The sequence below is a fragment of the Heloderma suspectum genome, chromosome 17 (genome assembly GCF_057233095.1).
Source record: "Heloderma suspectum isolate Gila_16-S chromosome 17, 16-S_ref, whole genome shotgun sequence".
NCBI lineage: Eukaryota > Metazoa > Chordata > Lepidosauria > Squamata > Helodermatidae > Heloderma > Heloderma suspectum.
In genome coordinates, this window is record NC_139474.1 from 22,391,875 (window position 1) to 22,407,256 (window position 15,382).

The 15,382-nt window shown below is 52.0% G+C and overlaps 1 protein-coding gene across 1 annotated transcript in view; it reads left to right on the forward strand.

The window, feature by feature from the left end:
- The first annotated feature begins 844 nt into the window (after positions 1 to 844).
- Positions 845 to 15,382, forward strand: part of LOC146334731 (sodium/potassium-transporting ATPase subunit alpha-2) — a 45,952-nt gene continuing 31,414 nt past the window's right edge. The window contains exons 1-4 of the mRNA XM_084824191.1: positions 845 to 1,192; positions 12,452 to 12,556; positions 12,810 to 12,869; positions 13,225 to 13,428. Coding sequence (XP_084680317.1) covers positions 1,181 to 1,192; positions 12,452 to 12,556; positions 12,810 to 12,869; positions 13,225 to 13,428 — 381 coding nt within the window. The 5' untranslated portion in view covers positions 845 to 1,180. The remainder of the gene's footprint in view (positions 1,193 to 12,451; positions 12,557 to 12,809; positions 12,870 to 13,224; positions 13,429 to 15,382) is intronic.

A 15,382-nucleotide genomic window follows, 5' to 3' on the forward strand; every position in this document is an offset into this window, starting at 1 on the left:
AGCTTGTACACTGGAAGCAATATACATTTTAGAGTTAGAGCAACGCTCCTGTAATACGAGCCACTATGTCAGCCAAGATTTCAGGAGTGCAGAGATCCTGCAGAATGTGGCAAGGAGTGCAGAACTCAGCTTCCGGAGAATGGCAGCTCCCAGTTTCAAAAGAGCAAGCAAGCTTCTAGTCCTGGCGGTGACAAAAAATATGCACGCTTGAAAGCATGCGTAAAATGCCTGTGAAAATGTCAGGGTTCCTGAATTGGGTAGAGGAAGGAAAAAGGCCCCACCACTCGGTGGTAGAACATTTGCTTTGCGTGGTGAAGGCCCCAGATGGGTACAATTTTCTGGCGTCTCCAGTTAAAAGGGTGACCCAGCCAGACCAGGCCTCGTCCACACAAGGACTCGGAGAGTCGCTGGTGTCTGGAAGGACCAAGGATCTGGAGCCGGCATAAGGCACAGCTTGATATGGCGCCCCCCCCAGCCCCCCTGGCCTTGCTAGCATGGTGGGTGTCAGTGGATGGATGGCGATGCATGGTGCTGGGGAAAGAGCAGACGCGTGTCTGTGCAGAGCCAGCACCAAGTCGGACACGCAGGACGGGAAGCCTGAGATTGATGGCCCCAAAGTGGCAAAGAAAGTGGGGCGGGGGGGGGTCCTTCTCAGGAAGCAAATCTTGGGCGAGATGAAAGCTGTGCGTCTCTCAGAGTCACGTGGTGCAGAAAGGGGGCTTTCATGCAGCCGATGGAGCAGCCCCGGCCAGCGAGCGCTTCTCAGCCGGGCGGCTGGGCCGGGGGGGGGGGGGGGCGAGGGCGCAGCGCACAACAAGCCTCTGCGGGCAGAGCCATCCCACCCATTGACGAGAGCCTGGGAAGGGAGAGGGGCTGCGCCGGGAAGGGCTGGATGCGGGGGGAGGTTGGGAAAGCGGGACGGGGGAAGGGGGGAGGAGGGAGGAGCCTCCCTCCCCTCAAGATCCAGTTTCAACAAGTGCTTCTGTCCAGAGAAGGAGCGGAGGGAACAAGCGATCTATTTAAAGAAAGGAGGGCTCGCTCCGCCGGCTGAACGTATATTTTGTCCATGTGCTGCTCGTAGGGCGAGTTTTGTTGCGGTGTCGTTGTCTCCCCCCCCGCCCCCAGCCCCCTTCCTGCACCCTCTGGATCCTGCCTCTCTCCATCTCCTGCTCCAGCGAAGATGGGGAAAGGGGTAAGTACTGTCGCATCTGAAATGCTATCTCTGAAAGGGGGGTATTGCAGGGGAGCTTGAAAAAGTACCACGAAAACTCTAGCCGTGCTGTGCGGGTGTCTACAGGAGGTTGCCAAGGGTCCCTGGCAATGCCAGAAAACGTGGGTGCCTTGCTTGCTTCGTGCTTCAGGGGTGGATGGAGGAAGACCCCCCCCCTGCCCCCGTAAAGAAGGGATGGAAGCAAGAAGCTCAGATCCGAGCTTGTTTGTGCAGCTGGGTGCCCTGGCGAGGTCAGCACCCTGGGGTCTTCTCTCTTTGGAAGATCACAGCGCATTTGTTTCCAGACCAGTCTTTCCATAGCTCCCCCTTGAAACAACACCAACCTCCCCCCCCCCCGCCACCGCCGCCCAGTAGAGACCAGCATCAAAAGGACGTGGCTGCGCTGGCTCGATTGGCCCTCCCGTGGGCAGCCGGTGTGGAAGCATTTGGAGGGGAGCTGCAGGACTCCTTCCAGAGATCCGTTTGGCCACTGCATGTCCTGCGCCGTGCAGACTGGGTTCAGAGCCCTTCCGGCGCTGCCTCATGAGCTGGATTGTCTTTCGGGTGCTGGCATTCACGCGGGCCCAACCAGCCGCCTCCGGTGCCCCTCCGCCGTTACTTTAGCGGTGACAAGTGCAAGGGGTGTTTGCGGTGCTGCTTTCAGTCCAGATCCGCTTCTGCCTGCTGACCGCCCTGCCTCACTTGTGGAATTTTCCCAGGTCGGGGGCAAGATGACGTGGCCTTCCACTCGTGGCCCCCTCTTTTCCCACCACTTGTTCCATCCTTTCCCTTGCCACAGAAAGTCCATTAAGGAAAAAAGGAGAGTTGCTGCACAAGGCCTTCTGACTGCTCGCGCTACAAGCTGTCCACCTGGAAGCACCCTCCCTGGCATCGCTCTGCCAAGGCCAGGGTCATTGTTTCGCACCCCAAACTCTGGCCTCAGCCTTTGCTTCGAGCATCCAGCAACAACGTCATGGCAGCAGCTGGCAAAATCTGCCGTCTCAGCTGTCGGGAAAGCATTTGGCTGTCAGGTTTTACGGGGCAGCTCTGTGTGTAGCTGTGTGTGAGAAAGTGCAAAATGTGGCTTGCTACAGGCATTCCTGGCTTCACAGAGTTGCTTTCTCACATTTTGGTGGAAAGGTGGGATACAAATGTAACAGGCAAATAAATTAATTAAACAATCTGCATTAGATGTTTTTAAGATGTTGGTAACTGTGCAGGGAGAACAACCACAGCAGGCTTCCAGCTTGCACAGAACCTCTCATCAGACGTTTCTCTCTGATGCAAAGTTTTGTGTAACTTGAAAAAGTGCACCTTCCCCTGCACGCACAAAGCAGGTAAAAGAGAAGGCACCCATCAGCCTCTCCTGTATCACTTATTCTTTGGTAAGGATAGCCAGCACTGAAGACTCTCAGAAGCTGTGTAAAGTGGGTGCAACACACCAAATCCATCTATTTACTACACCGTTGAAGAAAACCCACATTTATCCACAGCTAAGATTACTTGGTTTTGTATTAAAGGCAGGTGAATCCAGTCAGCTCACGCAGGTTCTTTGTAGAAAAGGACAGGTGGTAAAACTCACTACATAGCTGTACCCTTCAGGTTTCAGAAGGACTTGTTTTTATTTACTTTTAATCTGCTCCTATTTGGGCTAGATCATGTCAGCATGGGGAATCTGAATCCATGCCTGTGTCCAGTGCACATTTTAAATGGACTACTTGAGCCTCTTTATTTCACACAGAGAGATGCAGGGCACACGCACACTCACGCACATCACACACGCTAATCTTTCAGAATCATGACTGGAAAAAGATAGTAGGTTTGGTTTCTGAATTCTGGGGCCATGCTGAAATGTTTTCAAGCAGGGTTTTCTCCAGAACCCTGTGGTCTAGAAACTTTAAAATTTCTGAATGAAAGGCTTCAGTATGCTGCTGATGTTAAATGCCACCTCCTGGCACCTGATGAAAAGTTACCAGTGTCGAGAGGGGCAACAGGAGCTGTTGCCCAAGGGCCCCTTGTCCAAGGGCCCCTTGTCTTGTCACTGTCTGGGTCCAGTTCATGAGCGATTGCCTGCATCTTTGGGCATTGCACAGCAGGCAGAACTCCCCTGTTTCAGATGCTGCCTTGGGGGAGAAGCCAGGCCTGGAAGAATCCCCCCCCCTCTAGGCCACACTGAAGAGGGACAGCATGGATTTGGGAAGCTTTGCCACTACAAACGCACCAAGACTCTGCCTCACTTTGCCACACCCCCAGATGCAACGTAGTGTGGGGAGCCCCCCACGGTCCCTGTCTCGGCTCAGCTGTCTCATTTGCCACAAGTTGGCGTAGGGCGGGCTGGTGTGTGCAGATGCAGACTCTCTTGAGAGACCCTTTGGTCAATGGAGATGAATATACAGGGGGCCTGAGACAGAGCTGCAGGAGGATCCCAGCCCATGCACAGGCTGTCCCATGGCTGGGGGGCAGTGCTCACCCCCCTCCCAGGGGCTCTCGGCCCTCCACGGGTTCTGCCAATGCAAGATCATTGTCTCAAGGGACCAGCTGTCCAATCTCAAGGCCAACGTGCCTTCCCTAGATGTTTGCACAAGGTCTTCGTGGCAGCTACCCCAAGATGGGCTGGTGAGGGTGGGAGCAGGGAGAGATTCATTCCAGATCATGGCTGTTTGGGTCCCTGAGCTGAGCACCTCTGCACAGCCATCCCATCCACAAGCAACTTGGGACAGCTTCATTGTGCAGCACTAAAGAGCTCTTCAGAGAAGGGTGGGGCACCAGGGCCTGGACTGAGCTCGGCCCCCCGTGGGCCACTTTGGGATCATAGAAGCATAGAATCATAGAATAGCGGGGTTGGGAGGGGCCTGCAAGGCCACCGAGTCCAGCCCCCTGCTCAGTGCAGGAATCCAAGTCAGAGCATCCCTGACAGGTGGCTGTCCAGCCTCCTCTTGAAGGCCTCCAGTCTGAGAGAGCCCACCGCCTCCCTAGGGAATGGGTTCCATTGTCGTCTTGCTCTAACAGTCAGGAAGTTTCTCCTGATGTTCAGCCAGAATCTGGCTTCCTGTCACTTGAGCCCATGATTCCGTGTCCTGCACTCTGGGATGATTGAGAAGAGATCCTGGCCTTCCTCTCTGGGACAACCTTTCAAATACTTGAAGAGCGCTATCATATCTCCCCTCAGTCTCCTCTTCTCAAGGCTAAACATGCCCAGTTCTGTCAGTCTCTCCTCAGAGGGCTTTGTTTCCAGTCCCCTGATCACCTTGGTTGCCCTCCTCTGAACCCTCTCCAGCTTGTCTGCATCCTCCTTAAAGTGCGGTGCCCAGAACTGGACACAATACTCCAGATGAGGCCGAACCAGTGCTGAGTAGAGGGGAACTAGTACTTCCCGGGATTTGGAAGCTATGCTTCTATTATGGCCGCAGGAATCACTGGAGCTTCCCCAGGAGATGCAGATGTTTATTCAGTAGCAGAAAATAAAAAGAGGACCTCATCACTGGCATTCATGGAAAAGTCCTCCCATTGCCAAGAACAACGCTGTTGGCACGGGGTCGCCTTACAGAGACACTTGGGTGATGTGGGAAGGCCAGCAGAATGGGGAGGCTGGAACAGAAGGGCCACCACAACGCCTTCCAAGGAGGTTCTCCCGAGTACCCGGCTCCTGCACCCACTGAATGGATCTCTGCCTGGTTGCCATATTTACCTCCATTCACCTCCCAACAGGAGTAAACTTCACCATTACGTGTTATCCCTTGTTTATAAATAGACAAAATAAGCTTCAGTGTTATGAGGCCTGGCATCGCTCCGGGAAATTCTGCTGCACTCTGTTGGGTAACAACACTTCCTTCCTAGGTCTTTGCAAAAACTTGGTGGCGGTGGGGGGGCAATCTGAGATCCTGCAAAGCCTACAGACCTACCACATACAGAAATCATCACCCCAACGCTCAGCCCTGACTGCTCTGGTGGAGACCATTCTTAAGAGAGCTGCAGGCAGCATTCCAGAGCCTACCGTACCCCTCTCCCCGTCCACAATAGTTTCTTTGGTCCCGCAGGGGATCTCTGAGCTGATCATAGGCAACATGGCCTCCCCATGTGGCTTGGCTGGCCCGTGAGCTGCAGAGGCGTTGCACTTCCACGCCCAGCTGGAAGCGAAATAAAATGGAGGCTCCACATGCCCCTTAAGATAGTGCCATGGTACCCAACACTGCCTGTCCAACCTGGTCGAGATCCTTCCATCGTGTTTATTCAGAAGGCAGCCTCGTTCAGCAGCCATCCCTTCCAATGTTAAATTCTGTTGGATTATTGTGTATTATTATTACATTTTTAATCCCTCCCTCCAAGGAGCTCAAGGTGTACATGGTTCTCTCCCACTCATGTGATCCTCACAACAACCTCATGAGGTATGTCAGGCAGAGAGAGAGAGTGAGAGAGAGGCCAGCCCAAGGTCATCCAGTGAGCTTCATGGCTCTACAGGGATGTGAATTTGGGTCTCCTGGCTCTAGTCTTCAACCACTAGCTACCATTGCTTCTTGCTAACTGTGGCTGTGGGGTTACCGATGAATAGCCTGCTGATTGCCCCTTGAATAGCCTGTTTTGATTGCCCCTTACTATCAGTTCCTATTTCCATCGGGGGCGGGGAGTAACTTACTTATTGCTTTACTCCTTATTATAATTATCAGCAGCATCACAGAGTTGGAAAGGGGCCCTTTAGGCCATCAAGTCCAACCCCCTGCTCAGTGCAGGAGTCCAGTTTAAAGCCTCCCTGACAGATGGCTGTCCAGTCTCTGCTTGAATACCTCCAGGGACGGAGAGCCCAGGACCTCCCTAGGCAGCTGGTTCTCTTGTCTGACTGCTCTGGCCATGAGACGGTTTCTCCTGAAGTTCAACCCAAAACTGACTTCCTGTAACTTAGCCCATTATTTTGTGTCCTGCAGTCTTGGATGCCAGAGTCGTGGCTGCAGCCCTCTTCTGTGCGACAACCCCTGAGGTCTTTGCCGAGCGCCACCCTATCCCCCTCAGTCTTCTCTTCTCAAGGCTAAACGTACCCAGTTCCCTCAATCTTTCCTCATAGGGTGTAGTTTCTAGACCACTGATCATCTTTGCTGCCTTTCTCTGGACTCGTTCCAATGTATCTGAATCCTTCTTCAAGCGTGGTGCCCAGAGCTGGACACAGTATTCGAAGTGGGGCCTGACTAGCACAGAGGAGAGTAGAACTATTTCTCCTTCTGTGGAAAGAAAATGATTTCTGTTCAATTCCCCTTTTGGCTTTTGCATGGAATGTGCCTGATGTAATTGTGCTTTGTTAAGTAATGGCCCAGTTATGCCAGAGCGGCACCTGCCGCAGCCTCACAGCTGGGCGGCGCCACCTTCTTCATGGGGCCGGACCACTTTGTCACAACTGGAAGGGAGTCACATGGTGCAGCCGACTACCCTTCCAGCCCCTGGGCTCAGGTCAGAAGGACTGAGCAACCCCTGAGACTGCTGCAGGGAGCCATCCAGGGGAAGACGGCCTGCCTTTGAGGCAGTGGGACCAGTTCAGTGCTCCTGTGGTTTCTTGGCCTGTATCTGAGGTTCATGACCCACCTGACAGCTTGATTCTAAGCGCCTGGAGAGACTGCGGGGGTCGCGATCAGGGTTGCAGATTTCCCGAGGCCGGCTCACTTGCAGGGCACGCAGATTTATGCACATCTGAACGGCTGCAGACCAGCATCATGGCTGAGTGAAATCAGCCTCATCGGGCAGCATCAGAGCTGGGTGTGGTTGGGCAAGAGCCCACAGCCCTGCAGGGGCCCACAGACAAGAGTCCTTTAGACGTGCTCCTCCTTTCACCATTGCAGCCTGTTAGCTGCCTGTCCCTCTGGCCCAGGCAACGGAGGTGGTGGTGAGGAGGAGGAGCGGTGGATCCCACGGCCTCCTGGCTCCCTGCCCGGCAAGCAAGCGAGTGGGAGCAAGAGCAGCCGGCGACCATGGTGGTGAGGCGGGGGGCTCTCGGGGGGGCATGGAGGCCGTCTTGGCTAAAGGCCCTCCAAGGCCTGGAGCTGGCCAGGTCAGGGGGCTGGTATCTGGCTGGCTCCCTCCTGCCCTTTGCTTGCAGCGAGGCGGATTCCCAGCAGTCTCCATCCTCTGCCGTCCTCTGGAGGATGAGAGGCCCTCCCACCCTTTTTCCGCCCCCTCTCAGGCCAGGGAGGGTGTCCCTGGAGGCCAGAAGGAGCCCGGTGCCAAGCCAAGATCCCTGCGCAGCAGAGGGGAGACAGTGCCTCCCTGTGCACTGAAAGAGGGGAAGACGTGAGAACAGAGGCCCCTTTCTCCCCGGCTGAAAAGGCAGCGGCCTGAATTGCCAAGACCCTGGAACGGCACTTGCTCTCACAGCTCAGCCAGCCTTTTCCGTCACTCTTTGGGGTCCTTCGCTGCATCAGCGCAAGACATGCCCGGCGTGCTAACGACATCTCTCCGTTTGTGCTTGCCGCTTGCCAACAGGAAAGGGCTGCCAGTGTTCTCCTGTGCAAGGCGTCCCCTTCCCAGGCAGGCCTGAGCACGGCATGACAGAGTGGGACAGGGAGCAAACCCCGGGGCCTTGGCAACGGAGGGACTGGCCAGCTGGGCTGTGTTCTCTGTGGCTCCCCTGCATCAGCCGTGGAGCTGCTGGGTGTGAGGGCACCAGCTACAGAGCTAGCAAAAGGACAGAGATCCAAGCTTGCCCGTAAGCACTCCAGGTTGCTACCATTCCCCCAGAGCCTTTGATAGCTGCATGCCTGCTGGAGGTGCAGCGAGTAGAGCTTTCCTGCATCCCTGCATCCCCATGAGAGAAGGATCCATTTTTACCTATCACACAGCTTGTGCTAAAACTCACACACAGAGAACCTCGCGGTGCGGAACGAGCACGGCTGGTCTTTCCTTTTGGGATACACAACAATTTAGCTGCCACCCACCATCACCCACTCAGCAACGTATATATACAAACATACAACAGCTGTACTGGCTGCTTTCCTCATGTGTCCAAACTTCAAATGCTTTGTGGAGGTCGGGAGATACGCTTCCAGCAACTCCAGGTGCAACTCCCAGGCCTTCCTGTGTCTGCTCAGTCCAGAAATGCCTTGATAAGAATAGTCTGTCCTGGCATTAAGAGTTCCCAGCCAGGACCTGTCTTGGGGCCCCTTCACACGGAGCTTTTATCCTGCGATGGAGATGGCTCCTTCACAGAAGCTTGCAGGCTCTTTACATGACGCTGTGATCACTCAAGGCGTCTCCGGCACTAAATGCCCTTTGTTCCGTTTTTAAATAGATCGCAGATAATGAGCTGTCAAATTACCCCATTGTGTTCTGCTTCAGTTTCCTGCGTGAAAAGAGGGAAAGCGGCAAGAAGAGGAGCAAAATCAATGAAAGATCATGGAAGACTCAGATACGGGGAGAAGGAGTGGGGAAGGGGAGGGGGGAAAGAAGCGGGTGAAAAGGGGAGTCAGTTGTGATCCTGCATTTGAAACAGAAGCCCTGTTTTAAATGCAGGATTTTAGGTTGGTGTAGAGATGCCAAAGAGGATCAACAGCTCAGCAACAATAGTAATGATGATGGAAAGAACATAAAAGCTGCTGTATCGGATCTATCAGAGGCAGAACATAGAACCCTGTTCGGGATGTTATGGAACTTGCAGAGTTTGGGATAGCTAAATGCACATTTAGCGTTGGTCGAAATGTTAATGGGCAGGGTGGTCCGAAGGGTATATTGGGAGGTGAGGCTCAGAAGTTCATCACATAGGGAGCAGCAAGAATCTCAATACCTATGAGTAGTCTAACAAGTTTTAAGCTATTTAAATTTAAGAAATGCCCACTATTTTCTTCTCAAGCCAGGTAAAGTCAACTGTAGGTGTCCACTCCAGCCAAGACAACAGTGCGGTCTTGATCAACTGCAGCAAAATTGGGGTCTTGGCTGACTGTAGTTCTGCCCCCCCCCGCCCCCCACCACTTTCTCCTTCCTTGGTCAGTATATGGCATGGAGACATCACGCAGCTCGCCACCCACAGCATCCCTTGCTTCAGTCTTCCCAGGGCTTTTTGTACACGTTGGCCAAAACACTGGAGCAGCAGTCTTGCTTCTTGCTTACCAGCTTGCCTGCCTGTTTTTATTTATACCTCCACAAATAAAAGTGCCACAGACCGTTTTTAATGCTGAATATTGAAGGGAGATGTTTGGAATTTTTGTTGTTTATTCGGTCAATCGCTTCCGACTCTTCGTGACTTCATGGACCAGCCCACGCCAGAGCTTCCTGTCGGACATCGCCACCCCCAGCTCCCCCAAGGTCGAGTCGGTCACCTCCAGAATATCATCCATCCACCTTGGCCTTGGTCGGCCCCTCTTCCTTTGGCCTTCCACTTTCCCTAGCTCCAGCATCTTCTCCAGGGTATCCTGTCTTCTCATGATGTGGCCAAAGTACTTCAGTTTTGCCTCTAATATCCTTCCCTCAAGTGAGCAGTCTCACTTTCTTTCCTGGAGTATGGACTGGTTTGATCTTCTTGCAGTCCAAGGCACTCTCAGAATTTTCCTCCAGCACCACAGTTCAAAAGCATCTATCTTCCTTCGCTCAGCCTTCCTTATGCTCCAGCTCTCGCAGCCATAGGTTACTACGGGGAATACCATTGCTTTCACTATGCGGACCTTTGTTGTCAGTGTGATGTCTCTGCTCTTCACTATTTTATCAAGATTTGTCATTGCTCTCCTCCCCAGAAGTAAACGTCTTCTGATTTCCTGGCTGCGGTCAGCATCTGCAGTAATCTTTGCGCCTAGAAAGACAAAGTCTGTCACTGCCTCCACGTTTTCTCCCTCTATTTGCCAGTTATCAGTCAAGCTGGTTGCCATAATCTTGGTTTTTTGAAGTTTAACTGCAACCCAGCTTTTGCACTTTCTTCTTTCACCTTCATCATGAGGTTCCTCAGCTCCTCCTCGCTTTCAGCCATCAAAGTAGTATCATCTGCATATCTGAGATTGTTATGTTTCTTCCAGCGATTTTAACTCCAGCCTTGGCTTCATCAAGCCCAGCACATCGCATGATGTGTTCTGTGTACAGGTTGAATAGGTAGGGTGAGAGTATACAACCCTGCCGTACTCCTTTCCCAGTCTTAAACCAGTCTGTTGTTCCGTGGTCTGTTCTTACCGTTGCTACTTGGTCATTATACAGATTTCTCAGGAGGCAGACAAGATGACTTGGTATCCCCATACCACCAAGAACTTGCCACAATTTGTCATGATCCACACAGTCAAAGGCTTTAGAATAGTCAATAAAACAGAAATAGATTTTTTTCTGAAACTCCCTGGTTTCTCCATTATCCAGAGGATATTGGCAATTTGGTCTCTAGTTCCTCTGCCTTTTCTAAACCCAGCTTGTACATCTGGCAATTCTCGTTCCATGAATTGCTGGAGTCTACCTTGCAAGATCTTGAGCATTACCTTACTGGCATGTGAAATAAGTGCCACTGTTCGATAGTTTGAACATTCTTTGGTGCTTCCCTTTTTTGGTATGGGGATATAAGTTGATTTTTTCCAATCTGTTGGCCATTCTTGTGTTTTCCGATGTTTGGAATACCTGTATCTATTTCCTAGGCAGCCTTCCCCCCTATTTCTCTACCAACATTGGACAGAAGGCATTGTCTCAACGCTCAGTTCCTAAGATCCAAGTCTTTCTCCTGGGAGTTGTTTTTTTAAAAACTTTTCAAGGAAACCTGCATCAAGCAACTGTTGGCTCATTGAAGGTTATCTGTTACAAAAAGCTTCAATTAGTTCTTCTCAGCCAAGTGGCATCAGTCCAAAGGAAGCTGGGACAGCCAGCCTAAACCCAAGCCAGAAACTAAAGTGAATGTCCAGGATGCCACAATGGAATGTCCTGGATGGCCTCCTGGCTTGGAAGGAGGTGATCCTATAATCTGCTTCGGCTCACCATCTCCCTTCACCAGTTTTGATGTATTATTCCAAAAATGAATGTAGACATCAACCCTTGTAATGCTTGGACCAGTTCTGCTTCTCCCCTCTCAAGCTCTGCCCCCCATTCAAGCACGGGTTCTTCTTAAAGTTTTCCTTAGCAGCACAATTGCCTGGACCAGATGAGGTTTGTGCTCTGGTCCAGCCAATTCCATCACATCATTAAAAGGTAAAAGGTAAAGGTGTCCCCAACCAGTCATGTCCGACTCTAGGGTGTGGTGCTCATCTCCATTTCTAAGCCGAAGAGCCAGCACTGTCCGAAGACGCTTCCGTGGTCATGTGGCCGGCATGACTGAACACCGAGGTGCACAGAACGCTGTTACCTTTCCCGCCGAAGCGGTACCTATTTATCTACTTGCAATTTCTTGCTTTCGAACTGCTAGGTTGGCAGAAGCTGGGGCTGAAGACAGGAGCTCACTCCGTCATGCAGCACTCGGGTCTCGAACTGCTGTCCTGCCGACCTTCCGGTCTGCAGTTCAGCGTCTTAACCACTAAGCCACCGCAGCCCCAATGATTAATCACATCATTAATGTGCTGCTTTACATCACATCAAGACCAGGGGGCAATGCAGCAATTAGATTCAGAGCTAGCAATTAGATCAAGGCCCCTCCGCTCTTTGTTCAGGTATCATAGAATCATAGAATAGTAGGGTTGGAAGGGGCCTACAAGGCCATCGAGTCCAACCCCCTGCTCAGTGCAGGAATCCAAGTCAGAGCATCCCTGACAGATGGCTGTCCAGCCTCGTCTTGATGCCTCCAGCGTGGGAGAGCCCCCCGCCTCCCTGGGGAATTGGTGTCAAGCTGCCAATGCTGGACCAGAGCTGCCCGCATTAAGGGGGGGGCACATTTCCACTCTTCGGAAATGAGTGGCATCTCAACAGCTGCTGGCATGGACCAGACTTGCTCGAATACTGACGTTTGCCTGACAACTTTGCTTTTTTGCTGACCGAATGTATAGCATCTCCCAGATCTCAGAACTCTTGCTCGATAGCGGTCTGACATTTGACTGAATCTGGTGCAATGATTGGATTCTGAACTTCGCTATTCTAATGGTGTTATTGTTTCCGTGAATGAATGATGTGGGATTTGGGGCCCTCTAAATCTGAGGACTGCGGAGCAGTGTTTTAAGCTGCAGTTGCGGGGGTGGGGGGGCACCAGCGTTCAGGGAGTGGCAGGCCTTGTGCTTGCGCTGGTTTAGAATGCCCGGGCCTTGTCTGTCCCCAGCTCGGTCTGCTGTGTCGCTTGTCTGTCCCTCTTGCTTGCCTGGGCTAACCCCACCCGTCCCTTCTCAGACAGGACGAGAGTCTGCACCCCCAGGGGCCACTGCTGAGAATGGAGGAGGGAAGAAGAAGCAAAAGGAAAAAGAGCTGGATGAGCTGAAAAAGGAAGTTAACCTGGTAAGGAGGCCCTGGGTCGAGACACTGGGTGGGTCTGACACACCAGAGACGGGCAGGCCCCTGCCCCTCTGCCACTGACATTTCTGAATGAAGTTGCCTTCTCTGGGATGCAGCTCCCACACGGCAGCCGCCTCTGCACAAGATGCTCGGGGAAAGATGCCTTGGGGGCTGACAGCTGGAAGGGATGCTCCTCAGCTCCCATGCACTTTGGCTAATGGCCTTTCTCCCTCCCCTCTCCCTCCTCCCTTGCTAGGATGACCACAAGCTGTCTCTGGATGAAATCAGCAGGAAGTATCAAGTGGATCTGTCCAGGGTGAGTCCACCAGGAGCTTTTCTTGTCACCAGCTTCCCACCACCATGGACTCTTTCCCCTCACGACCTTCAGTTTCTGCACGGAAAGGGGTTGTAGGCGGGGGCAGGGAGAGAATCCCAGCTGTCCCCAAGATGCTGGCTGATTCAGCCATGGGGGTGCATATAGAACCTGTCCTCTCCCAAGGCAAGCAGAGGGCGACATTTGACTCATCCGCCTTTGTGCCTTCACACATTCAGCTTGCCCCTGTGTCCTCCCTCTTTCTCTCTTCCTATGAATGCCTTTGTCAGATTGACCCAGGGTCTCTTTCTCCCCAACACCGCTCCCCCGCTGCTCCCTTTGTCTCTCCTGACGGCAGGGTCTCACCAACACTCGGGCGGCCGAGATCCTAGCCCATGATGGCCCCAACGCATTGACGCCTCCTCCAACCACACCAGAGTGGGTCAAGTTCTGCCGGCAGCTGTTTGGTGGCTTCTCCATCCTCTTGTGGATCGGAGCCCTCCTCTGCTTCCTGGCCTACAGCATCCAGGCGGTGATGGAGGATGAGCCGGCCAACGACAATGTGAGTCCCATGACCTATCAGAAGGGAGCTCTGTGGGATGCACAGGATGGACGGAGCAGGGGCGCCCATCCGGGCTCCCAAAGGGCATCTCACACTTGGCAAATCTGTCATGCTGTCATGCCTCACGTTAGTTAAGTGGAGGGTGTCTCCAGCAGCAATTTACTCCGAGCCAGCTTTGTGTTGAGATCATTAGGGATGCATGGCGTCGTGGCCATCCAGCAGCCACCTCGGAGCTTATCAGGGAGAACCCGGATTTCCTGAGACTGCTTGAAGTCCGATTCTTTTCTTTAAGTTGGGTTCTCCCCGGTATAGCTGTTGTGTGCCCCAACCCCGGCATTGACCACGGGTAGGCTTGCCCTGCCCAGGGGGGTGCCTCGACCCTGGTCAAGGAGTGTTTCCCAGCACAAACCAATTAGTGTCTACTCAGAAGTAACTCCCATTGTGCTCAATGAGGCTTGCGCACATGAGAATTTACAGAGACCCCCCTGAATTGAAATACAGATTTTAAATCACTGATCTGAAGCCTGTTAAGCGCTTCACCAAACCTGCGATTCTCCGTGGCTGGGTTTATTGCCTTAGGAAGTAACTACTTCACACCTTCCTTATAAAGACCCTGCAGTTAGAAAGGGGGCTGGTTTCACATCCCTGTGTTTCCCCCCACCTTTCTCAGCACAAGCATATTTGTGTCTTCTTGGAAGTAACTCCCATTGTGCTCAATGAGGCTTGCTTCTGAAGTGCAGGTGCATCTGGACCTTCAGGAAAAGAGAAAGGAAGCCTCTCCTATTGGTTGAGCAGCCCTTGCCCATCAGATGATGTTCACTTCAACCCCCAACCCCACCCGGAAGTATATTCTGTGAAGCAATTTTTACTGGTGCAGAGCAATCCCTCAGGGAGCCCTGCATGGACCAAAGCACAGCAAAGCTGATTCCTTTTTTAAAAAATCCAGTACTCCTCGATTTGCTTCTCCTTCCATTGTCATGGACACATGGTCCTGGACTAAAATAATACTCCCTCATCTCCCACGAAAACTGCTACCTCTTCCTTTTTAAAACTGACCCTTGAAAAGCCGCATGGATGGTGGGTTTTTTTTGTTTAAAATAATAAGTTAGTATACAACCAACAAAAAACTCATGCACACAAAGACATCATCCAATGGTCAATAAGAAGCTAACAAACTATACACACAAAATACTTCCAAGAAATGGACAGCCCTCCCTTTATAGAACTCAGACCCTTATTCTTCTCAGCCTTCCATAGAAGAGTTATATATAGATGAAAATCATTGTCAATACACCAGAGCTTTCCATAGATTTCGATGAGATATTGGTATATTGAATTTGTCAGTATTCCTTTTAGCATGGGAAATAAATGGATGCCAAGTTGCATAGAAAGAATTCTTCCACGTGTTCCTAACAGTTCCCTGAGGAATGCACAAATAATGTTTTTCCATGAGCACAATTGACCATAGTGTATCCCTCCATTGTAGAATGGACAAGACATTTTGATTTCTCCAGTTTTGTGTGATAATTAATCTTGCTTTTAAGAACATAAGACAAGCCCTGCTGGGTCAGACCAAGAGTCCATCTAGTCCAACCTTCTGTTCACAGAGTGGCCAACCAGCTGTCGACCGGGAACCTACAAGCAGAGCATGAGCGCAACAGCACCCTCCCGCCCATGTTCCCCAGCAACTGGTGCACATAGGCTCACTGCCTCTGGTACTGGAGGTAGCACATAGCCATCCTGACCAGTAGCCATGGATAGCCTTCTCCTTCTCCAGGAATTTGTCTAACACCCTTTAAAGCCATCCAAATTGGTGTCCATCACTACATCCTGTGGCAGCGAATTCCATAGTTTAACTATGCACTGTGAGAAGAAGCCTTCCTTTTATCTGTCCTGAATCTCCCACCAATCAGCTTCATGGATGATCCTGCATTCTAGTATCTTGAAAGAGGGA